The sequence below is a fragment of the Squalius cephalus genome (genome assembly GCF_949319135.1).
Source record: "Squalius cephalus genome assembly, chromosome: 3".
NCBI classification, from domain to species: domain Eukaryota; kingdom Metazoa; phylum Chordata; class Actinopteri; order Cypriniformes; family Leuciscidae; genus Squalius; species Squalius cephalus.
In genome coordinates this window covers 7,677,329-7,701,829 of record NC_137124.1, presented here as the reverse complement: position 1 = coordinate 7,701,829, position 24,501 = coordinate 7,677,329, and the positions used below count along the sequence as shown (strand labels likewise).

Below are 24,501 nucleotides of genomic sequence, written 5' to 3'. Positions count from 1 at the left end.
TGCAACTGTTTTCTTCTTAGTTTTTTCTGCATTGTTTATCAATGCCATCATATCATATATCAGCGGACATTTTTAAGTCGCAATTTGAATCTAGTCAGATGTGAATCTGCAAAATGAAATGAATGTATTTCTGCATTCTACACGATAGTTTCATCTAGCATAAGAGTGAGATGTTGCATAAACTATTAACCCCAGTCTTGATGACATTTCATTACCTTTTACTAGTAGGCCTAGAATATATAACTTCAAACTCGCATCACTTGGCAGATAAAACTCTCTCATATATGCATTAAACCACGACTGTTTTCACTGACAGCTTCATGACTCGATCTCCCAGTATTTATCCAGCAGAATGAATTAAAGTCGCTGTCCTGACAGTCCGTTAGTTAGTTAGTTAGTCTAACAACCTGACCAGTCCCTCCGCGAACAGCAACCCCCCGCTAAGTGGCTAATGACCGAGGCGTATAATCCTCCTCAAAACAAGCACAAAGATGCTAATTGAATCTCTCTATAAATAGGCTTGACTTCTGCTGCTCCTCCTTTACTAGAAGCGGCACCGAAAACGCCGGTGTTCCGCGAGTTCACGCAGATCCTACCGAGAAATCCGTCGGCCAAGAGCTACATTACACAACAGGCGTCTCCTCAAGTCAGTGGGAGTGTTTATATCGCTTTACTCGAACTGAATCAGAGAGACGCGTTAGTGGATCCAGCGCGCAATGGTGAGATAAGGAGGCGCGCAAACTTTTAAATCACAATCCCTGACAGACAAACCTAGTCATGTTTCCTCTGCCGATGTTCACGGCTGAGCAGGTGGCTCGGGTCTGCGAGAATCTGGAGGAGACTGGAGATATCGAGCGCTTGGGCCGGTTCCTCTGGTCTCTGCCCGCCGCCGTGCCCGGCTCGACCGGGGAACTTCTCAACCGTCACGAGTCGGTGATGCGTGCGCGCGCGCTCGTGGCTTTCCACGGCGGGAATTTCGAGGCTCTCTATCAGATCCTGCAGAGTCACCGGTTCACGCGCGAGTCCCACGCGAAGCTGCAGGACCTGTGGCTGGACGCGCACTACCGCGAGGCGGAGCGGCTGCGGGGGAGACCGCTGGGCCCGGTGGAGAAGTACCGAATCCGGAAGAAGTTTCCCCTTCCTCGAACCATCTGGGACGGCGAGCAGAAGACGCACTGCTTTAAGGTGAGAGTCTTTTTCAAAAGACCGCGATGATGACGTGTTTTAACGGTCATCAGCATCGTAAATCCTGCAAAGTTTTTTTTATATTTTCATTTTTATTTTTTATATTGTAAATGTATGTACTTTTATAACACTAAACTTTTCTATTAGTTTGCGTTCAATTAAAAAAGAAAAAAAAAAAAAAAAAAAAAGTTAACGCTGCTGAGGTAAAGTTGACATCTTTCATCTACTCTTTTTGAAAGTTGTAAAAACACTATAGTGGAGTTTTTCTTTTGATCTTTAAGCAAATGGGAACACAAAAATATTAAATTAGCTGAAAAAAAAAATAAGATGAATTTGTGATCCAACGTAGGCTATAGGCCTATCGTTCAAAAGTTTGGGTTAAAGAAATTACTTTTATTCAGTAAAGACGACGCACTTTTTTAACGGTAAATCCTGCAAAGTTTTTTTTTATATTGTCCTTTTAAAAAAAATGTTTGTAGCCTACATTTATAATACTAAACTTAGTATTAGATTACATTTGCACTATAAATAATAATAATAATGATAAACTATTTCACTATTAACTGACGTGTATTAATGGTCATCAGCATCAGCTTATATATATATATATATATATATATATATATATATATATATATATATATATATATATATATTCTTATTATGTTTTATTATTTTTTTAAATGTATGTACATTTATAACTCTAAACTTAGTATTATATTAGCCTACATTTGCAACCAATAAAAAAAAAGAAAAGAAAAAAAAAAAAAAGTGAATGCTGCTGGATGAGTGACATATAGTTCATCTTTCATCTATTCTTTGTTGTGTTGTAGTCTCCCTTTCACCGCTATAGAAGTTTACCCAACTATGACGACTTCCGGTTCTGAGAATCCCAGAAATGTGAAAAGGGTCTATTGTAAAGTTATTGATGACTGAAGGAAGGATAGTAAAAGTGACACACCCACTCATGCTGCCTTGGCACAGTTATATTTGTACAAAAACCTTGAAATGTCACTGAAAGATGAGAGTTATGTAGTGGCCATAGATTTTAACCCCTTAACTGCTTTGTTAAAGGTTGAATTGAAATCAATTACTGCCAAACTTCACTGAATATGATGTCTACTTCATAAATAGTATGAAAATTATGGAAATATAGATCGCTCAAACCATATTTGGAAATGGAAGATTCCTTTTATGGTCACCAATGGAGTCTGGTTGTCATTTAGTGGAATAGTTTGGTACTGCGCCTAAACAAAATCTTACTGAAAGCTCATTTTTTTGAGATATCAATCTCAAATTTGTTTAGATTTATGGCTTTGGTTTTCTTGCCGTTTTAGAGTAAAATGTGTTTTGTAAAATATCCTATTTTATATACAATAAAAATAATTATATTTTTACATTTTACATTTTCATAAACTTAAAGTTTTTATTTATTTCACTTTCATATTTTTTAAGCTACCAAGTGTCTCCTTTAAAAAGTAACCACACTTAAGTCTGTGCTTCAAAGTATCCAAGATTTATAACAATTGTTAAGTCAGTTTAGAAGCACAAAATATATCTACACATCTAATTTCAAGCATTGACTCATAAACATTTGAAAGATTTTTAAGATCATAAGAAACAAATTCAGTAAAGTGTGTCCAACATTTGACTGAAAGAATCAAGCGATAGCCTTCTATATGTAGATAATAGTAATTTAGTAAGTTCGGACAACCTATAATTAATGGATAATGCACAATTTCTGTTTTCAAATATAACTTTCTATGAATATAATAATTTTTGTAATATAGTGAATTTTGTGTAAATATTATGTAAAATATGCCACCCGTCTCTCGTTATCAACCACTGAAAAATGCATATCAGTAGACCAAATCCATATATATATATATTACACACACACACAAATACATGCATATATATAAAACACTAATTTATCCGTTTAAAAATGTAGCATGTATTCAAAAATCTTCATTAGAATGCATTAATCAAAGCCTAAAAAACACAAAAACAAAAAAAAAGCCTGAGTGCAATACTGAAAGGAAATCAGGATTTGTATCTGATTGTTTATGCACTAAATGTTTTAAATGTTTGGTTCTCGTTGTAACATTGTAGATGAACCGGTTAATTCAAGTCAAAAATATAATTGGTTGCACTTTATTTTAGGCCTACAGTATGTGTACTTACAGTGTACTTACCTGAGAAAGTACTGGTTAACTACATGGGTAAAGAGGGTAGGTTTCGGGTTAGTACTTAGTTATTACCCAGTTATTGCAATTAACAAGTACATATTGTACATGGGGAACAGGACTCTAAAAACAAAGTGCTCCCATATAATTCATTTTTACTGAATCAGCCTGACTACATGAAGTAACGTCATTTGAAGGGTCTGAAAACAGATCTTTGTGTCACAACTGCATTTTCACTTTTAAAAGTGCAAACAAACAGAGACTTAATTACGCTGCATTCTCAACGCAACAATGTAAACACATCATTAAGCTCCTGCACCTATGATCTCATGCCGAGCGTCTCCACGCGTCAGGATGCTTGTATAGAGCGCACGGCGCATTGAGACGTCACTGTCGGCCTGTGTGCAGCTTGTTTTAAGCCTCTTGAGCCGAGGACCACCTGTGGCAATTAAGCTCTCTTTCCGCACAGATGACTTTCTACCTTTTCACCCCGCTCCAGACACTAGTGCACAGATTAACTAACAGCTAAACAAAGATCTCATAACGAGTCCCTCATTGTTTTTGCAGACTGGCCGAATGTGAATTGCAATGGAAAGTGGATTTTAATACGTGCAGCGTGGCGGCTCGGGTGCTGGGTCGCTTTACAGTAGTTACTACCGCAAGGAAATGAACCTTAATCACTGGCCAGTCGACAGATTACTCCAGCAGACGGTAAATGAGATCTGATGGCTAGCTCTTTAACACACAAACCAGGATTGACTTCACAAGCCCTGATCCAGGAACAGTGCTTTAAGCCTAATGCCAACTTCTGTCCTTCTTAGCTCGGATTTCCAAGGACATTATGATGGAAATATCTACTATTGCGTGACCACAAATGCATCTAGTGAAGCTAATTGCAGTGAATCAACACTATAAGCAGTGGATTTGATTTCTGACTTGAATACAACCAGTTTAGTACTTTTTTGGGGTCAGACAAAACATTTTTGCAGTGAAACGAGATCCACATTAGCAGACGAGTAAAAATGCGATCTATAAATACGTCCCACCCAGGAGACTGATTATTTAAAAAGTCCCCCTGTAGTCAATAATTTTATCCCTTAAAATTCATCTTTGATCACCAAAATTACACATTTAAGCGTTTTTTCCTCATGCCTTAAAATAGCGTGAATGTAACTCGACACCCTTGCCTCATTTAGTATACGCGGTTCTATGAATATGGAAATGAGCCCCGCCTCCACTCACTCACTCACTCAGCTCAGAGATCCACTCGTTGACGATCACACGTTGATCTGATTGGTTACAAGGTAGTTTGTGACGTCAGAAACACCAGCGATTTCAAAGCGTGTTTTTGAGACTGTCTTTGGTTCACTGCAGTTTTAAGGAGAAAATACTCAGCAATGCTGTCGACTTATGAATTTACACATGGTTTGTCTTAAAGCGTATTAAAAACACCACATAGACATATAAACAACATTAAAAGCTTGATTTTCACCACAGGGGGACTTTAAATGTGCTATAATAAGATATAATGCTATTATCGTTCTTGAGCCTTTTAAAGGACTCCAGTGAAACTCGCAAGGTTGGCCAGAAAGGTTATTATAGGTCAGTGTTTGTTTGAAACGTGAGACATTATTTCTGGATACCCACTAAATAGCCTTAAACTAATAGGAAAAATTAGCTGAAAAAATTTTGATTTTATGATTCGAAGTATGCACTACGATTCAAAAAATTGGGTTAAAGAAAATTCCTTTTATTTTGTAAAGATGCATTAAACTGATCGAAAGTGACAGTAAAGACATTTGTAATGTTACTAAAGTTTCAAATAAATGCTTTTCAATCATCAGAGATTCCTGAAAAAAGAAAATGTTTCACGGTTTCCCCAAACATAAAGCAGCACAACTGTTTTCAACATTATAAAAATAATCAGAAATGTTTCGTGAGCAGCATATCAGAATGATTTCTGAAGGGTCATGTGACACTGAAGACTGGAGTAATGATGCTGGAAATTCAGCTTTGATCACAGGAATAAATTACACTTTACATTCACATAGAAAACTGTTATTTTAAATAATAATAATAATAATATTATTACCCAATTTACTGTATCATTGATCAAATAATTGCAGCCTTGGTGAGCAAAAACATTAAAAATTGTACTGACCCTAAATTTGTAAATGTTAGTGTAACTGTGAAGTTAGCAAGAAAAATGATCTTTTGGACTGAGTAACAGTGGTGTTGATTCTGTGTTTTCCAGGAGCGAACCCGCAGTCTCCTAAGGGAATGGTACCTGCAGGATCCCTATCCAAACCCCTCCAGAAAGCGTCATCTGGCTCAGGCCACCGGTCTCACTCCCACACAGGTGGGCAACTGGTTCAAGAACAGACGACAGCGGGACAGGGCGGCATCTGCTAAAAACAGGTACACAAACTAACACAGAGTATCACAGGTACACTGGAGAAATGAATCGCTGCACGATTAATCGCTAAAACATGGAGCTCTCGATTAAAACACACGCCATCTTATTCCTAAATGACACCGATTCGCCTGTGTCTAGCGAACAGTCAGATCTGTGTTCATGCTGCCGCTGAGACAGCTTCACAAACTCTTTCAGTCACGCAGTATCATTATTTCTGCGTTATAAATATTCAAATTATCACAGAAGAACTGGGATAAAAGTGTGTATTTCGGATATAAACACTGATGCCTACGGTAGTGATCAAAATAGACCTTTTGAAAGTAACTTGACGCTTCAAAAAAAGACTGTATCGATTATATTGTTACACCAGTAGGTGGCGACACGTGACTGTTAAAAATGTATTCATTCAAGAGATTTGCTCAAAAATGCGATTCATCCAGTATTATTTTATGAGTGAGTCATTGAATCATTCATTCACTATTTAAAATTAGAGATATTTTTTAAATAGACTGCAGCAATCAACATTTTGCCTGAACCTCTGGTAAATTACATTTATTTTGTTTAGTTGTCTGTTCAGATTCCTGGGAGAATTGAAGAACGATTCTTTAGACGTTTCTTTTGCCTAGGAAACTAAATGAAATAAATAAGTTTAAGTTGAATTATTAAATAAATAAAATAAAAAATTAAAGCTATATAGATTTAAAAAAAAAAAAAAAAAAATGACAAAAGCACATAACAAAATCCCTAAAACTTAAACTAAAATGAAATATAAAAAAACTGATTTAAAATATTAATAAATACTATAATATTATATACATAATATGAAAATAACTTTTTTTAATGAACTAAAATCAAATATATTTATGTTGACTCAAGCATAGAGTTGCATTTACTTTGACATTCATCAATATTATTGCTCTGCCTGCATTGACACCATTATATGAGAACTGAGCTGAGCTGGACGATGACATTACGCTTTTCTCCAGGGCGGCTATAGATATAAATGAACAAAATTAATAACTTTTTTACAACAGAAATGATCCATCACTGAACTTACTTAAGCTGGACTATAACGCTATTTTCTTCTGGAAACAAACTTTGTTGCATTATTTTCCTGTTATCTCTGTAAATCTGCTTTGAAACCACAATCTGTATTGTAAAAAGCGCTATATAAATAAAGGTGACTTGCCTTGACTAGAGTGAACATTCTTCTCTTGTTTTTCTCCCCAGACTACAGCAGGATTCCTCACTCCTACCCTCCGGTAGCTCTCCCGAATGTTCCTCGTCGGATCACCACACGCTCCTCCAGGGCTCGTCCCCGCGGCGTCCCGGGAGCCCGGAGAACAGCGACTGCAGCTCGGGCACGGGGCCGAGGGGGACCGGGGCCTCCACGCCCGACATCTCCGTCAGCAGCGACAGCGAGTTTGAGTCGTGAGGAACGCCAGCAAAGCGTATAGATGCACTTAAAAGAAAGACTGGCAAATCAGCTTGTGAATGGACTTCCAGATTTAACAAAAAAAAAAAAACGCTCCCTCGTTCATGCTTGGTCTGTCCCTGACCGAAGAGGAACTACGATTTCAAGACCTGAAATTGAACAGACTGCACCTCTTAAAAGGCATGTGCCAAATAAATCTCTTCGGGATCATTGGCTTTTTTGTAACCATTCAGATACTCAGGTGGCACAAAATATGAGACGTATCAAACGCAGGAAATATTATGCAAATTTTGTACATGAAGTCTAGTCTAGGTCCTCCCTTTCGTAGCACTACACACGTCTGTCCAAACCGCGAAAGAGAAACGGAAACGGAAGGTAGAAATAACTTGCTGCTCTATGTTTTCATTAGAATAGAGCGTAGAGTTACTTGCGCTAACATTGCGTTGTTTTGGTTTTTTTGTTGTTAAATGAGGATATAAAACACTGAACAGTTTTACACAGGAATATAACGATGTCACTCTTAGAAGAAAAGGTTCTATTTGGAACCTTAAACAAGGGTTCTGTCAGGCGTTACATATTTAGAACCTTTGAATATGGGATCATTCATTTTCTTTTCATCCTTTTTTAATTTTAATTCAATGTTATGAATTAAACAGCTTGTACACGTACTTTATCACTGGAAAAAAAAATTAAATAACTCATTAAACATAGAAGTATTATGCAATCATTTAATACATTTCTCCTTATATATAAAACCTTTTTGGCATTTAGTGTTCTTTAAAATTGAGTCCAATGTAGAACCCCAGACAGCAACATAGTGTCGGCCCAGATCCGGCCCACATCTGGGACAAGCGGATTCCACGCATACCATATCTGGGCCGGATCTGGGCCGACACTGTTGCATTCTGGGAATTGAACCTTTTTTTCTAAGAGTGTAGTCTGAATGAACATAGATTAACTGGCATGTCATGGAATATTAATGCTGCTGAACTTGAAATATGCTATGATTTCTGCGCCAGCAAAACTGCTAACACTAAGAGAAAGTGTTTTAGTATCGTAGGAATGACACACATCACCTCTGAATTAACCTATGCATACTTTCTGTACGTTTTCATTTCAATGAATGGCATCACTTGTCTCGGTCTGAAGTCATTTTATGTGCCTACACTTTGAGGACGACGTCAGACTGTATGATCGTCCGCCGTTTTTCATTTTCACACCCATACTCACCGAAGTTACAAGAGCGGGATTGTTTTGTTTTCATTTGTCTGTTGTTTGCAATTTTGAAATAAATGAAATTATTTTTTAAGCAAAGAGCTGTGTGTTCAAAACCTCCTTTGTGCCCTTTACGGTACTCACTAGCATCAACTAAATGAGCCATTGATGAAATCATAAATAGAATAAAAAAAATGTTTCTGTTGCTGTCAGTATTGTTTTTGGAAATTAGGCTACATTAAAATGCAATGGTCTCGTTTCAAAAGCATTGGTCAATGCTTGCGTCGACTTCACTGTAGCCTATATGGCACATTGATGAAAAATTTTCCATTTTTCAGTCAGAACTCACGGAAAGGAAGCAGGGCACCTGCTTCCTTTCCGTGAGTTCTGACTGAAAAATGGAAAATATCAAGCGCTTCCGTTTCAGAGTCCCTGTTTCATGTTTGTTAGCCCAGGACATTTTACAAATCCAGACCAAACGATGTTCTACGGCCATGTCCGGAATAAAGAGTAGCCTCCATGTCACACAGTAAGATTTTGGATTTTGACCATATACCTCGCAGTCACAGACCGTATCAAAGTCAGTGAGCTTAGCTATACTTATTGTATTTCGCCACAGGGTGTCACTGTGGCCTCAACCCTTCGCCTTCGCTTACTTTGAGCTCGATTGCTATGTCTGAGGTAAACCACGCCCTCCTCATTACCCTACGCAGGAAGAAATAAATGAAGAAATAAATAAATGTAGAAATACATAAATGTAGAAATAAATGTAAAAATAAATAAATGTAGAAATGAATAAATGTAGAAATAAATACAAGAATAAATATATATGGAAAAAAATAAATATATACATAAATAAGGAAATAAATGTATAAATAATTATTTATTTTCGTTTTTTTGCTTTTCTATGTATATTTATTTATATATATATATTTATTTATTCTTTTTTACATTTATTTGTATATTTATTTATGTATTTATTTATTTTTAATATTGGCAGCTTTGGAATTCCATAGTAACGCAGCATCCGTTTTTTCATCATCATTTAGCTAGCGTTACATTAGCTATATGATCACGCTCTTATTCATGCAAATGCTTTTAAACCATACAAGCGCGATAAGACAAAAGAGACCTGTGAATGTCCGTCTATGTGACACACACACACACACACAGAGAAAGACGCGCACTAGTATCGAGTTCTCTTTCGTGCTTGAACAAACAATAAAACAGGTTTTTTCCATTTTGTCGAGTGAGAGCAGTCTTAAATTAGTCAAATTAATGTCTTAAATGAACTTAAACAGTTGTGCGAGAATGAGACGCGCTTCAGACTCGCGTGATGTGCGTCAGGTCTTAAAGGGACAGCATGTTAATGTTAATCAACGAACAAAGGGAACAGAGAAAATGACTCCCTGCTCTTGACTAAAGAACTTTTGTAGTTTCAATAAGAATTAATCTATGTTTAATTCATAACTTACGCAGTGCAGACTGTTTGATAACTAAATTCCTGTATATTTCCTGCCTGTTACAGAAGGGGAACATGTAAATATGACATTTATTATGGGGTTATGTGAGGATCGTTTTAAGTTCACTTAAATTCAAAGTCTTTTGAAGCCTAATAAATGTTAAACAGTTGATAGCTTTCAATAATACTGTAATGTTGAATGGCTATAATGTTTAAAACTGAAAAAAAAAAAAAAATCATTTTCATTTATACATCAGTAGCAGTGATACCGGCCTTTGGAATTCCACTTTTTATTTTACTATACGCATTGCTTTATTAAATAGGATGTACATATTCTCAATTGTAGGGTAAGCAATTATTTTTATGCATAACATTTCACCATATTTTACAGTTATTTAAATAACATGTATTGCCTTTTAAAATGTAACTGTATGGTATAAGGTGACATAATTAACAGTTTTTTACTGTAAAAATGTTTGCATTATTCCATTAAATGATATATTTTAGTAGTGTAGCTCTGTTTTTTTGTTTTGGGATTCCTCTCCTCTCAGTGAACGAGGCGGAGTCCCTCTGTTCCTCCTCAGGGAAACCGGCCCCTTTGTTTCTGACCTCACTTCAGCAGAACAGCCCGAGTGTGTGTGTGTGTGTGTGTGTGTATGTGTGTGTGCACAGCATCTGAAAACACTGCGGCATGGACAGTGACGGGAGGAAAGTGGTCGTGTGTGACAATGGCACTGGGGTAAGACATTCACAAAGTATTCTGGAAACGTCATTCATAACAGGGCTAAAACTGTATATAAAATTGCTGATTGAACATTCATGGAAGAACACTATTTGTGGTTAAATGAATGATAAAGGGAAGTTGCTTTGATTCGAAAACTGTTTTAATCGATCTGAACATTTTTTAAAAGTTAAAGGAGATATAAGAAATCAGTCTTGCGTCTGCAGGCGCTGAATGCCTGACTTGCGCTCGTGCGAAGACCTGTTGCATTGCTTCATTGCTTCAATCTGTCTGAACACGTCTGGCCAGGAACAACACTTACTTCACCTTAAAAGGTGGCAGGGCAAAAGATACATGGTTATTGGTCACAAATGAGGAAGTGCTTTAAACTCTGGTGTGCTTTAGTGTGAAGGTTCCTGACCTGAAATGAAATAGGGAAGTTGAGAGGGAGTTGGGGAAGATGCAGTTCTTCAAAACAAGCTTATCTCAAATAATTCAGTGCAGTCATCAAATCTATGTCCTTATAAACCTGAAATGTAAAGCAGAGCTGAGTTTGATCTTTTCTTACTACTCACTCGTCATCTTCTCACACACTGTCTGCAGTTTGTCAAGTGTGGTTTCGCTGGCTCCAATTTCCCCGACCACATCTTCCCAGCCCTGGTGGGACGTCCCATCATTCGGTCAGATATAAAAGTTGGGAATATAGAGATCAAGGTGAGTTATCCAGTCAAAACAAAAAAGAATATAGGTTCTGTATATATGCACACACACACACACACACACACACACACACACACACACACACACACACACACACAGTACGTATATACACACATGAAAAACGTAATATTAAATGAAATGTTGTGTTACTAAATAGCTGAAATAAATTTGTTAAATACAAAAAAGACTAAAACTGAAATAACACACAAACACACAATATATATATATATATATATATATATATATATATATATATATATATATATATATATAAACCTAAAAAGACAAACATGAAATAAAAATGTGAAAAACATAAAATAACTGAAACTTCAACTAAAAATATAAAATAAAAGGTCAATTAAAAATATTAATACAAATATAAATAATAAGAAAATAACATTGACAAACACTGTCATTTATATATATATATATATATATATATATATATATATATAAAACAGTATAATATAATTAAAATAAATAAATTATATTAAATATAAACACTGCATTATGTACTACTCTAATATAGATTTATAGTTCCCAAATATATAACATAAAACTTTAAATTCTTTAAGATTGTTGATATCTGTACAATTTGATCTGAGTAAGATTCATTATTTTTGCTGCAGAAACAGATACTATATGCACATTTAAAGTCCCCCTGTGGTGAAAATCCAGCTTTTAATGTTGTTTATACGTCTATATGGTGTTTTTAATACGCTTTAAGACAAACCATGTGTAAATTCATAAGTCGACAGCATTGCTGAGTATTTTCTCCTTAAAACTGCAGTGAACCAAAGACAGTCTCAAAAACACGCTTTGAAATCGCTGGTGTTTCTGACGTCACAAACTACCTTGTAACCAATCAGATCAACGTGTGATCGTCAACCAGTGGATCTCTGAGCTGAGCGAGTGAGTGAGTGGAGGCGGGGCTCATTTGCATATTCATAGAACTGCGTATACTAAATGAGCCAAGGGTGTCATGTTACATTCATGCTATTTTAAGGCATGAAGAAGAAAAAAATTTCAAGGAAAAAAACGCAGTTTTTTATTTTATTTTGGTATTCAAAGATGAGTTTTAAGGGATAAACTGATTGACCTCAGGGGGACTTTAATATAATTTGTTCTTGTTTAACACTAAAGTCGCCCCTTTGCCTCTCAGGACCTGATGGTGGGCGACGAGGCGAGCGAGTGCCGCTCCATGCTGGAGATCTCCTACCCCATGGAGAACGGGATGGTGCGCAGCTGGGAGGACATGCTGCACCTGTGGGACCACACGTTCGGCCTGCAGCGGCTCAACATCAGCCCCCCCGACAGCAAGGTCCTGCTGACGGAGCCGCCCCTGAACCCGGTGAAGAACCGGCAGAAGATCGCAGAGGTCATGTTCGAGACCTACCAGTTCCACGGCATCTACATCGCCATCCAGGCCGTGCTGACGCTCTACGCTCAGGGTAACGCTCAGGGTTACGGGCCCTGTTTTAAACATCTAAGCGCATGGTCTAAAGTGCAGGGCGCATATAAAAAAAAAGTCCAGCAAAATGCACTACCAGTTGAGCTACAGCGATGTTTTTGTTAATCAATACTTGAACAGCTGTCCACATTCATAATGCCACCTCCACATTTATTCTTAATTTAGACATTATTATATCTCACAGTTATATTGTGTCTATGAAAGGAGCAAATGTCAAACGTTGAGTCTGCCTCATAACATGAGAGCAGTTTTTTTCTGAAACGTCATTTTTGAAACTTTCGATTGTGTGGAAGGCCATGACACAGGCTGCTCATTTATTATGATGCTCACGCTCTCTTCAATTGCAATAACACTGTTTAGATAGAAGAAATTAATCTGATCGGATTCCAATCAGATTTGCATAAAAATCGAATTTGGACTGACAGTCTAGGGCGAGTCTGTATCCACTTTTGCTAGTTTAACGACGGGAAAAATGGTCGGTGCTCCCGGCGCATGGTCTAAAAGGGTTGTCCATATTCTCTTAATGAGTAACAGGTGTGTTTTGGGATTTATATGCAATAAACCAATCAGAATCTCATCTCACATTCCCTTAAAAGCCAGTTCGCTATTTACATGGCGGAATTTGATAGTGGAAAGACTGAACACGTCTCGTGCGAGCGAGCAGATCATCTACGGGACAAGCCGGAATCCACCATATCTTTATGTACACAATATTAATCTTTTACATTGTAATCCTTTTATTTTTAAAAGGCTATTTGGCTAGTTTGTGTCCCAGTGTGTGTAATAAGCAGAGTGTATGCGTGCTGTGGATCCGCCTATAGGCACACATTACTAACGCGCTCTTTAAATAACAAAAAAGCTACTGTTCCATTGACTTTAGACCAGGTTTCAGTTGGTCAATGGCTCAGTCTATTTCTGTTGCCTTAAAATAGCAACGCGCCAACAATGCGCCAGAACACACCTCGTTTTCAGACCAGCACCAACAGATGGCGCACAAATGCATTTGCTATTTAAACAACGTCGCGCAGGAATTGAAAATGATAACTGCGTCAGGCTGAAACTAGCAAAAAACACTTGCGTTGCGCCTGGCGCTGCTTTGCTAGGGGTGTATGATAGGGCCCTGAGTGTTGAAGATGAACGTGTGGTTGACTTGCGCTGTGTTCCTGCGGCAGGTTTGTTAACCGGTGTGGTGATCGACTCAGGAGACGGTGTGACTCACATCTGTCCCGTGTACGAGGGCTTCTCTCTGCCTCACCTCACGCGCCGGCTCGACATCGCAGGACGGGACATCACGCGCTATCTGATTAAGGTGACATTCTCCTTCTGTTATCACCATGGAAACTGAGGAATGAGCAATGGTACAGAATCAGCACTTAGTTCATTCCAAAAATGACATCATTTTTTCACCCTCATGAAACCAGTTAAATTTTTTATACTTTGAAAAATGGCCATACAATGAAAGTCAATGGGGTCCAATGTTATTTATGACACCTGTGCTTTTCAAAATATATTTTTAAGTAAAAACAATAATATTGTGAAATATTATTACAGTTCTAAATAACTGTTTTCAATTTAAATATATTGTAAAATGTAATTTATTCCTGTGATCAAAGCTGAATTTTCAGCATCATTACTCCAGTGTGTCACATGATCCTTCAGAAATCATTCTAATATGATAATTTGATGTTCAGGACACATTTCTGATTATTATATCAGTGTTGAAAACAGTTCATATTTTTCTGGAAACTGTGATACTGTCATTTTTGGGTGAACTAACCATTTCAACTTTTTTTAACCTGAAACATTTTGTTAAACTGTCTATTTTTTGGACTCATTTCTTAAAATGGATCAAAAGCTAGATATAGAATTATTGTATTACTTACAAATAAATAAAAAGATCAATCAAGAGCAAGTGTTAGCAATTATCAGTTGTGGTCTGGTTAAAAAAATGACCAAAAGAGTCATCTAGAATCGTTGAAATGCCGATATTCCGTTTATTCAGCTTTTGCTTATGCGAGGCTACGTCTTCAACCACACGGCAGACTTCGAGACGGTGCGGATGATTAAGGAGAAACTGTGTTTTGTCGGCTACAACATCGAGCAGGAACAGAAACTGGCCAACGAGACCACCGTCCTGGTGGAGTCCTACACGGTAATACACTTACAACTCATGAAAATAAGTCACATAAAGTACACCTATGGACAGGTTGCATGAACAAAACTATGCAAAGTTTGGTATTCTGTGTTTCTATTTAAAAGTCTTGAGGCAAAACAAGCTGGCAACCGTAGTTCTATTGCATGTGTATTACATTTTTTCTATTGTCAATGTATCTTCCTACTAGTGATGGGAGAAACGAAGCTTTGCGAAACACTGAATCAATTGAACCGATTGCTTTGCAAAATGATTCACTGATTCGAAGCACTCGAAACGCCACACGCCGGCGACACCTGCTGGTCAAACTGTGTAAATGCAGGGAAAACAGCTTCATAAAAACACCTTTTACAAACCAATCGCAAATGTTTTCTTGAAAGATTAATCAATCAAATGGAATATACAAATAATCAAATACCATTAAATATGAAGTGTCTGTATTATATGTGTTTTTGTGTGTGTTTTATAGAGTGTGTGGTTAGTCAGGCCAATAAAAGACAATCAACTCTACTCTTCTTTTTTAGCACAATGTGTCATTCCTCATTACAAATGTCTACAACTTTATATAAAACTGATCAGAGATCAGATAAAAACCTTACAGTCGACCCATTAAAATGTAGAAACTTTCGAAGCAGTTATGAATTAACGAGCCTCGTTTACTACCTTGTAACCAATCAGATCAACGTGTGATCGTCAACGAGTGGATCTCTGAGCTGCTGGGAGTGAGTGGAGGAGGGGCTCATTTGCATATTCATAGAACTGCGCATACTAAATGAGGAAAAGGTGTCGAGTTACATTCTAGTTATTTTAAGGCATGAAGAATTTTTTTTTCAAGGAAAAAACTTTTAAATATGTAATTTTGGTGATCAAAGATGAGTTTTAAGAGATAAAATGATTGACTACATGGGGACTTTAACAGATTATAGAGAAAATGTGAACTTAAAACTTGACTGCCTTCCTCACAGCATATAAAAGATTGTACTGACCTTTCCCGCACACAGTTACCAGATGGACGGATGATAATGGTGGGAGGCGAGAGGTTTGGAGCAGCCGAGGCTCTTTTCCAGCCTCATCTCATTAATGTGGAGGGAGTCGGTGTGGCCGAGCTGCTCTTCAACACCATCCAGGCTGCGGACATCGACCTCAGGTCAGAACAACTCGACACCGTCACTAGTGTCAATTAGGAGATGTTTAATGCCTGAGCTCTGGGCAAACCTTATAGCCAGTAATTGGCCAGATTTTTTCTGCAAATGTTTTTCAACTAACAAGTTAGGAGACATTTTTATGGAAGCTTGTTTCTGCCACAGAACAGAAAAATAAAATAAAAAATCTCACAATTCTGACTTTTTTTTTCTCACAATTGAGAGTTTACATCAGAATTGTGCGCTATAAACTCGTAGCTGCTAATTATAAAGTCAGAATTGTGAGATATAAACTCGAAATTGCGAGAAAAAAACTTCATTCTTTTTTTCCTCACAAAATTGGACTTTAAATCTCGTTACTGCGAATTAATATCTCACAATTCTGAGAAAAGAATTCAGAATGACAAAGTCAGAATTATGAGCAAAAAAAGTCAGAATTGCGACATAAAATTTGCAATTATACAACTGTTACAACAGTTTGCAACTGTTATATACAAAATATTAAATAAAAAACATTATCAGACTAAAATATAGTGCAATCATTTCATAAAAAAAAAAAAAAAAAAAAAACACGAAAAATTACTCGAAGTTAAAATTGTTTCGATACTTGTTCTGGAAAATAAGACAAAAATAGTACGAATTTTTTTTCTTTTTTTGCTGTGCAAGATCTTTTGAAGAGACTTTACTATATTTTTATTCCAGGAATATTCCAGGTTTCTTCTGAGGTCACCTACGGCATGTCACAGTTGTTTCTGATAGAAATGAAATTGGTTTCCACCTGAAATGTTCCTTCAAGGGTGTCTGTGAGCTTCATGTCTTACTGTCCGTCTGCAGGTCGGACTTCTACAAGCACATCGTCCTGTCCGGAGGAACCACCATGTACCCGGGGCTCCCGTCCCGTCTGGAGCGAGAGATCAAGCAGCTGTATCTGGAGAGAGTGCTGAAGGGAGACACTGACAAACTCTCCGTAAGCCCTTACACTAATGCCAACTCCTATGCTGGGATTTCTGGCTTGTTCCACCCTGGAAAAACACCTAGACACCCTTAAAACAAGATGCATTTACTCGAGAATCAAAAGTATGTGAAATATGAAGACTCAGTTGAAGCTTGTTTTTATTCTTTGCTCTTGTTTTAAGCATAAAACTCAAATTTGCTTGATTTGCGCTTAAAACAAGAAAAAACTAATGGCTGGAGGTGTATAGTTTTATTATTGTTAACTAAAACTATTACAATTAATTCATTTTACGTCATTGAAATAAAGCTGAAATAAAATATAAATATTAGATGAAAAACTTAAGCTTAAAAAAATTAAAAGAAAATTAGTTGCTTTGGAAACTGAATGATATTTTCATAAAGCTGTGTAGGAATATAATAAAACTTAAATAAACATTAAATAACCCTAGAGACATTTAAAAGAAAACAAATACTAAAAAGCATAAAAGCTTCAATACATAATAAAAGCACATAACAAAATTACAAAAAAAAAAATGTTTTTAAATGAAAACTGAAAATAATATTCCAAATATGAATAAATACTATAATAGTAAATCAATAATACTGACATAACACATGGGGAAATAATACTTAATTCAAGATTTCACTCAAGTAAATTTATCTCGTAAAATATGATTCACCTAATTCAATATACAGAATTTGAAAAGTATTGACTGATAAAATGGAAATCAACTTTTTTTCTTTTACTTTTTTTTTTTTTTTACTACATCCTAATATTAGAAAATGCAAAATCCATAATTGGTTGACATGAAGTGAAGGCACTTTTCCAAAACTCATTTTTTGTGAGCGAAACATTCCTACATGATGCCCTATATGACCAGTTTTACATCACAAAGGCCTTTGAAAGTCATTTGTAAATGAAGATACTGGCACACATTAAAGGAACCTTTGAATATTGCGTATTCAACATAGAAATGCAACTCTTGAATTAGTTTTAAATGATTTTTTCTTCACTGCTGTTTTCTCTCCCACCACAGAAATTTAAAATCCGCATCGAAGACCCTCCGCGCCGCAAACACATGGTGTTCATGGGTGGTGCAGTGCTGGCCAACATCATGAAAGATAAAGAGTCTTTCTGGCTGTCGCGAGCCGAGTACGAGGAGAAAGGCCTGAAGGCGCTGGACAAACTGGGAGCAGTGCTGCGATGAGCGTCGGCACCAAAACCAGTCACGCTAACCTCTTCATGCATGTTCCCTTTCATATATATTGCTATTAATAAAAATAAAAAAACTACATCTAATATAAATATATACAATCATATAAAAAAGACTCAAACACTTAGCTTCTGCATCTAAATAAGGACGTATCATAGATGTCTGATGCGTTTATATAAGGCTTATAATAGGTTTGGAGACGTTTAGTGATGTTTATTCCAGCAGTTTAGCCCCCAAAGTACAGATAAGTGACTAAAGTCGACATGAAACGCAAGTTGCGACAGTCTTTTCTTCCCTATTGTGACGCATATCCGAGTGAAAACGCTTAACAAACAAGAACAAATGTGGGCGGGGCTTGATTTTGTCTGTGGGGAATTGATTGGATGGGTGTGGTTTGCTATTGGTGGATCTCATGTGATTGACAGGTTGCCCCGCCCTCGTCATCAGAGAAGAGATAAATCATATTATATCATAATATACTGCAATAAAAAAATCAAGTATTGTCAATTTTGATTTCATGGTGACTTTAACTAGCTATCTAAATGGAAATAGATACTAAGATGACATACTAGACTTGATATCATCTCTATTATTTTTAAATAAGTTTGAATATATTACTATCCTTACCTTTGCTATTTATGAACTATTAATCCCTCTGAACAAGTTTCCCAGGAAGTTTTGTTTCCCAGGAACTAAATTCTGGGGACTTTTATACAAAGCAAATGTGTCCTCCATGTATAAACTCTGAAACGCATCCTCTGCACACACAAATACAAATATATATGAAATAAATTGCAAATTGAAACTATAGAAATCAAGATATTTGACTTGGCTTATTTTACAGATATTTTTTACCTGTTAACAGACTAAACTGAATACAAATCATGTGTTGATAATGAATATTTCTGCTATTTATTACTAAGTTGCTGCTGCCATCAAGGACTACAAACTTGCTAATGTTCAGGTCAATGTGAGTGTGTTGAACCGCCAAAAAAACCAAAACAATAATCCATAATCGCCAGATAGCATAGCATTCATATAGGAGTTTAATTCTGCATGTCAGTGAACAAGCGTACAGCACCGTTCTGTAGGCAGCAAACATCCAGAGAAATTAATCTGAGCGTGATGTCATATGAAGCATATTGTTCATTCATGCGTCACAATGAAGCGCATCACAAACGAAGGCATGCATCGGTCAAGAGTTCAACTGATCCAGCAATAAAAAGCATCAAAACTCAACTGAAGTCATAATCAGAGCCCCATGTAGAATAAGCATCACATTTATAGTTATACGATTCACTGTAGAAAGAAAATAGTTCAATGTCACATTCAGAGTCAAAGTGAAACCGGTGAAATAGCATTTGATGGAACAGTCGTTTGGCGGGACATTCGCAGGAAACGCTGCCATGTGAGTTTTTACCTCAGGAAGCTGTTATATGGGTTATAATTACTTTTATTTAATTATTCATTAGTATTTATTAAACATCAGACACTTGTGCACTAATGTTTAAACCAGAATAAACCTGTGACATATATATACAGTGAGGAAAATAAGTATTTGAACACCCTGCTATTTTCCAAGTTCTCCCACTTGGAAATCATGGAGGGGTCTGAAATTGTCATCGTAGGTGCATGTCCACTGTGAGAGACATAATCTAAAAAAAAATATCCAGAAATCACAATATATGATTTTTTAACTATTTATTTGTATGATACAGCTGCAAATAAGTATTTGAACACCTGTCTATCAGCTAGAATTCTGACCCTCAAAGACCTGTTAGTCTGCCTTTAAAATGTCCACCTCCACTCCATTTATTATCCTAAATTAGATGCACCTGTTTGAGGTCGTTAGCTGCATAAAGACACCTGTCCACCCCATACAATCAGTAAGAATCCAACTACTAACATGGCCAAGACCAAAGAGCTGTCCAAAGACACTAGAGACAAAATTGTACACCTCCACAAGGCTGGAAAGGGCTACGGGGAAATTTCCAAGCAGCTTGGTGAAAAAAGGTCCACTGTTGGAGCAATCATTAGAAAATGGAAGAAGCTAAACATGACTGTCAATCTCCCTCGGACTGGGGCTCCATGCAAGATCTCACCTCGTGGGGTCTCAATGATCCTAAGAAAGGTGAGAAATCAGCCCAGAACTACACGGGAGGAGCTGGTCAATGACCTGAAAAGAGCTGGGACCACCGTTTCCAAGGTTACTGTTGGTAATACACTAAGACGTCATGGTTTGAAATCATGCATGGCACGGAAGGTTCCCCTGCTTAAGCCAGCACATGTCAAGGCCCGTCTTAAGTTTGCCAATGATCATTTGGATGATCCAGAGGAGTCATGGGAGAAAGTCATGTGGTCAGATGAGACCAAAATAGAACTTTTTGGTCATAATTCCACTAAACGTGTTTGGAGGAAGAAGAATGATGAGTACCATCCCAAGAACACCATCCCTACTGTGAAGCATGGGGGTGTTTTTCTGCACATGGGACAGGGCGACTGCACTGTATTAAGGAGAGGATGACCGAGGCCATGTATTGCGAGATTTTGGGGAACAACCTCCTTCCCTCATTTAGAGCATTGAAGATGGGTCGAGGCTGGGTCTTCCAACATGACAATGACCCGAAGCACACAGCCAGGATAACCAAGGAGTGGCTCTGTAAGAAGCATTTCAAGGTTCTGGCGTGGCCTAGCCAGTCTCCAGACCTAAACCCAATAGAGAATCTTTGGAGGGAGCTCAAACTCCGTGTTTCTCAGCGACAGCCCAGAAACCTGACTGATCTAGAGAAGATCTGTGTGGAGGAGTGGGCCAAAATCCCTCCTGCAGTGTGTGCAAACCTGGTGAAAAACTACAGGAAACGTTTGACCTCTGTAATTGCAAACAAAGGCTACTGTACCAAATATTAACATTGATTTTCTCAGGTGTTCAAATACTTATTTGCAGCTGTATCATACAAATAAATAGTTAAAAAATCATATATTGTGATTTTCTGTGATTTCTGTGATTTATGTCTCTCACAGTGACATGCACCTACGATGACAATTTCAGACCCCTCCATGATTTCTAAGTGGGAGAACTTGCAAAATAGCAGGGTGTTCAAATACTTATTTTCCTCACTGTATATATACACTGTGTATATATATATATCTATATATCTATATCATTTCTATGTTGAAAGGCACACAAAACTAGTGATACAACCAAAATTTACCAGAATTATCTATAATATCTATTCATTTTAAAAGTATAGATACTCCGTGTAACACGTCCCAATTAATGTAGTCTTTTACGGTTACAGTTGGTAACAATAAATAACATTTGTACATTGGAAAGCACATATTTTACATTGGGGTAATAGTTTAAAGTGCCCCTATTATGCTATTCTAAAGACTTTGTTTCGAGGTCTCCTACAATACATTTCTCATAATATACAGAGTAGCATCAGTTCTCTCCTCTCAGTGTCTGAAACGCTTCGATCGAACATTCGGTCTCTCTAAACCCCGCCCTCCGAGAGCTTCCTCTGCTCTGATTGGTCAGATCTGTTGTGATTGATTGACTGCTGACAGCGTGTGTCGGACACCATTAACAGTGCAACAGTCTGGAAGTAAAAACGCCATTCGTTTTCTCCACAAGGAAACAGATTTTTAACTTCTAAACCTTAAATCCCCTACTGTGAGCTACGAGTATTTGTTTCTGCCGTATTATTTCAACTTAGTTTTAAAATAATCGTGTTTAACAGCACAATTTGTGGTGAAAAACTGCATGGGATTGATACACTTCTGATACGAGCAGTATAAATAGTGCCCCTGTTTATGGTCAATATATTGTGGTATTTTGTTTTGGAGTCTCCTACAATAGATCCTACATCCAAGGTCAAAAAACACACATTTTCTCATAATATATATTGCATTATCACCACTTTCTCACAGTGTCTGAAACGGTTCAATCAAAGATTCGGTCTCTCTAAACCCCGCCTTTCGAGAGCTTCCTCTGCTCTGATTGGTCAGACGGCTCAGTACGTAGTGATTGGTCGACTTCTTACAGCTCATCTGAATTTCAGATCTTCCTCAGCACTTGATACACAGTGAAATACACAGTAAACTATGGCGTCGTTTTACCGCATCAATCTCATCTTTTGGAATCGGGTCTTCTCGACATGAACAACACGAACCGAACTCTTCCAGTCTCCGCTGCAACTACAGTGTTTGAGGGCGGGGCAAACGAGACGTTGTTCTCCGGCAGCCAATGAAAACCAACCCAAAGTATTATGCAATTCTTATTACAATCCTATGTAGGTTCAAACAGGAAGTAAGAAATTACGATTCGTTTCAGACACTTCAGAATCAGTTTTTTCTTTTAGAGAAAATAAACTTTGCAGAACTTTTACATTCACAAACAGCTAAGCATACTATGGGCACTTTAATAAAAAAATCCTGAATTTATCGGGCACAGATGGCAGCGTTTCCTGCAGATGACTCTGGCTTGAAACTAAAACCTGTCAATGAAATACTCAAGTCTGACACTTGATGGCCATTTTGAGAATCACTCTCTCTCTCTTCAATCCAAGAGGGAAATTCTTTCCGACTTAACAAAGTTTGCTTTCCAGTATGAGTTGAATTGTGGGCAGCCATAACTCAAGCTCCTGACAGTGTTTATGTGCTTATCTGCCCACCGCGAGGAGAAAGCAGAACTGTACATCCAGCGAGCGTGACGTGATACACTTCTGCAAAACACAACCAGCTTTGTTTCTTTGGAGTCTATTTACATGAAGTATTCACAAATGATTATGATGGCACATGTTCACTACATTCTTCAAACACTGAAATAGTCTGCTTTCTGAAGGATATTAAGGAATAAATCAAATAAACACAAATATCAGGCCAGTGGTGATTCAACGATGAAGTCCACGATGTTCATTCAGTTAATGTTCAGCTAACGAAATAGCCAGTGCAGTTCAAGTAAAACTCATAAGAGTACCACAAGCAGACTGTAGTACAGCAGTGTTACCGCAAAACTCACAATATACTCAAACCTTCACACTCCATACTTGCACTGTGTTTACACCGGAAGCGCGTCTGTTGTCTACACTGGAAATGTCAAAGCTGCACATCGGCTCATAACCAAATAAGCTACAGTATATTTGCATTTTGTTACATTTTTTTGTTTATTAAATATACACCAGCGTTCAAAAGTTCGGGGGTCAGGAAGATTTTTTGAAAAAGAAATGAATACTTTTATTCTGCGAGGACACAGGCATTAAATTGATCAAAAGTGGCAGTAAAGACATTTATAATGTTAAAAGATATTTCTATTATAAATAAATGCTTTTTTGGACTTTCTATTCATCAAAGAATCCTGAAAAACTTTATCATTAGCTGTTAACTCTGTTTTTAAAATGAATAAAAATAAGAATTATTATTTATGTTTTTACTGTGTTTTTGGTCAAATAAACGCCGCCTCTGTGAGCGTAAGAGACTTCTTTCAAAAGCATTAAAATACCTGAAGAAAACATTAAAAACCCTAATCCGACCCTCAACTTTTGAACAGTAGTGTATACAACAAAAATTCACTGCTGTAAAATGTACTAATAGATGATATGTACCTATGTTTCTTTATTAAAAATATATTAATCAGCATTACAATGAAGTTTTGCATGTTATCAAGCACAATTTAAGTTGTAATAGAGCTTTATGGCGCTTCACATGCACTAATGTGCTCATTTTGCTGATTAGTGGCTTAGAAAATGGATAAAATCTTATTTTTTTTTATTTTACAACATAACCTTACATGTATATGTGATGTTTTTTAAATTTATATTTATTTAAATATATTTTTAATTGTCGGCATCGGCCAACACGATTCTCTGTTTGGCCGATGTGTCGGAAGCGGGACTTTTATTTTGACAGCGCTACGAACACCAGTGCCACAGAACTCCCATCTCCTTCTTCATTAGTTTACGGTCTCGGTTTAACAGTTCTGTCTAATACTTTATTATTATTATTATCGGCTTCACCCTGCATCGGCCGTCAAAAAAATCAATATCAGTCGAGCACTACTTTTGGATCCTACTGTAAAATTAAATAAAATGAACAGCAACCAATTCAAATACGACATTTATATATATATATAAAAAAATACATAAAATTCAGATGAACAAAAGAAAAAGTGGCTGCAGTAACGTGTCAAAAACAGAAGGTGCATCGCCACACACTTCCAGTGCAAACGGC

At 37.1% G+C, this 24,501-nt stretch overlaps 2 protein-coding genes across 3 annotated transcripts; both read left to right on the top strand.

Moving 5' to 3' along the window:
- Nucleotides 1–439: 439 nt before the first annotated feature.
- six7 (SIX homeobox 7) lies at nucleotides 440–8,040 on the top strand. 2 transcript variants are annotated; one of them, XM_079865194.1, is made up of 4 exons: nucleotides 440–719; nucleotides 811–1,185; nucleotides 5,626–5,789; nucleotides 7,018–8,040. In XM_079865194.1, exons 1-4 carry the CDS (start codon nucleotides 717–719, stop codon nucleotides 7,220–7,222), a joined length of 747 nt encoding a protein of 248 aa, XP_079721320.1. In that variant the 5' UTR covers nucleotides 440–716; the 3' UTR covers nucleotides 7,223–8,040. The 2 variants fall into 2 exon arrangements, with proteins under 2 accessions (XP_079721320.1, XP_079721319.1); XM_079865193.1 differs by having other exon boundaries at nucleotides 440–1,185.
- A 2,475-nt stretch (nucleotides 8,041–10,515) lies between these two features.
- Nucleotides 10,516–18,464, top strand: LOC307156360 (actin-related protein 2-A). Its single transcript, XM_079867661.1, has 8 exons — nucleotides 10,516–10,638; nucleotides 11,224–11,334; nucleotides 12,503–12,791; nucleotides 13,984–14,120; nucleotides 14,814–14,963; nucleotides 15,965–16,110; nucleotides 16,940–17,072; nucleotides 18,097–18,464. The coding sequence occupies exons 1-8, from the start codon at nucleotides 10,591–10,593 to the stop codon at nucleotides 18,265–18,267; spliced, it is 1,185 nt and encodes a 394-aa protein (XP_079723787.1). The 5' UTR covers nucleotides 10,516–10,590; the 3' UTR covers nucleotides 18,268–18,464.
- The last annotated feature ends 6,037 nt before the right edge of the window (nucleotides 18,465–24,501 follow it).

Bases quoted from the DNA above. Each gene is read 5' to 3' on its own strand.
- six7 (XM_079865193.1), top strand. From the start codon at position 778: ATGTTTCCTCTGCCGATGTTCACGGCTGAGCAGGTGGCTCGGGTCTGC. The intron at 1,186-5,625 runs GTGAGAGTCTTT...TGTGTTTTCCAG, and splicing joins AGAAGACGCACTGCTTTAAG to GAGCGAACCCGCAGTCTCCT. The intron at 5,790-7,017 runs GTACACAAACTA...TTTTCTCCCCAG, and splicing joins GCGGCATCTGCTAAAAACAG to ACTACAGCAGGATTCCTCAC.
- LOC307156360 (XM_079867661.1), top strand. From the start codon at position 10,591: ATGGACAGTGACGGGAGGAAAGTGGTCGTGTGTGACAATGGCACTGGG. The intron at 10,639-11,223 runs GTAAGACATTCA...CACTGTCTGCAG, and splicing joins TGTGTGACAATGGCACTGGG to TTTGTCAAGTGTGGTTTCGC. The intron at 14,121-14,813 runs GTGACATTCTCC...CCGTTTATTCAG, and splicing joins TCACGCGCTATCTGATTAAG to CTTTTGCTTATGCGAGGCTA.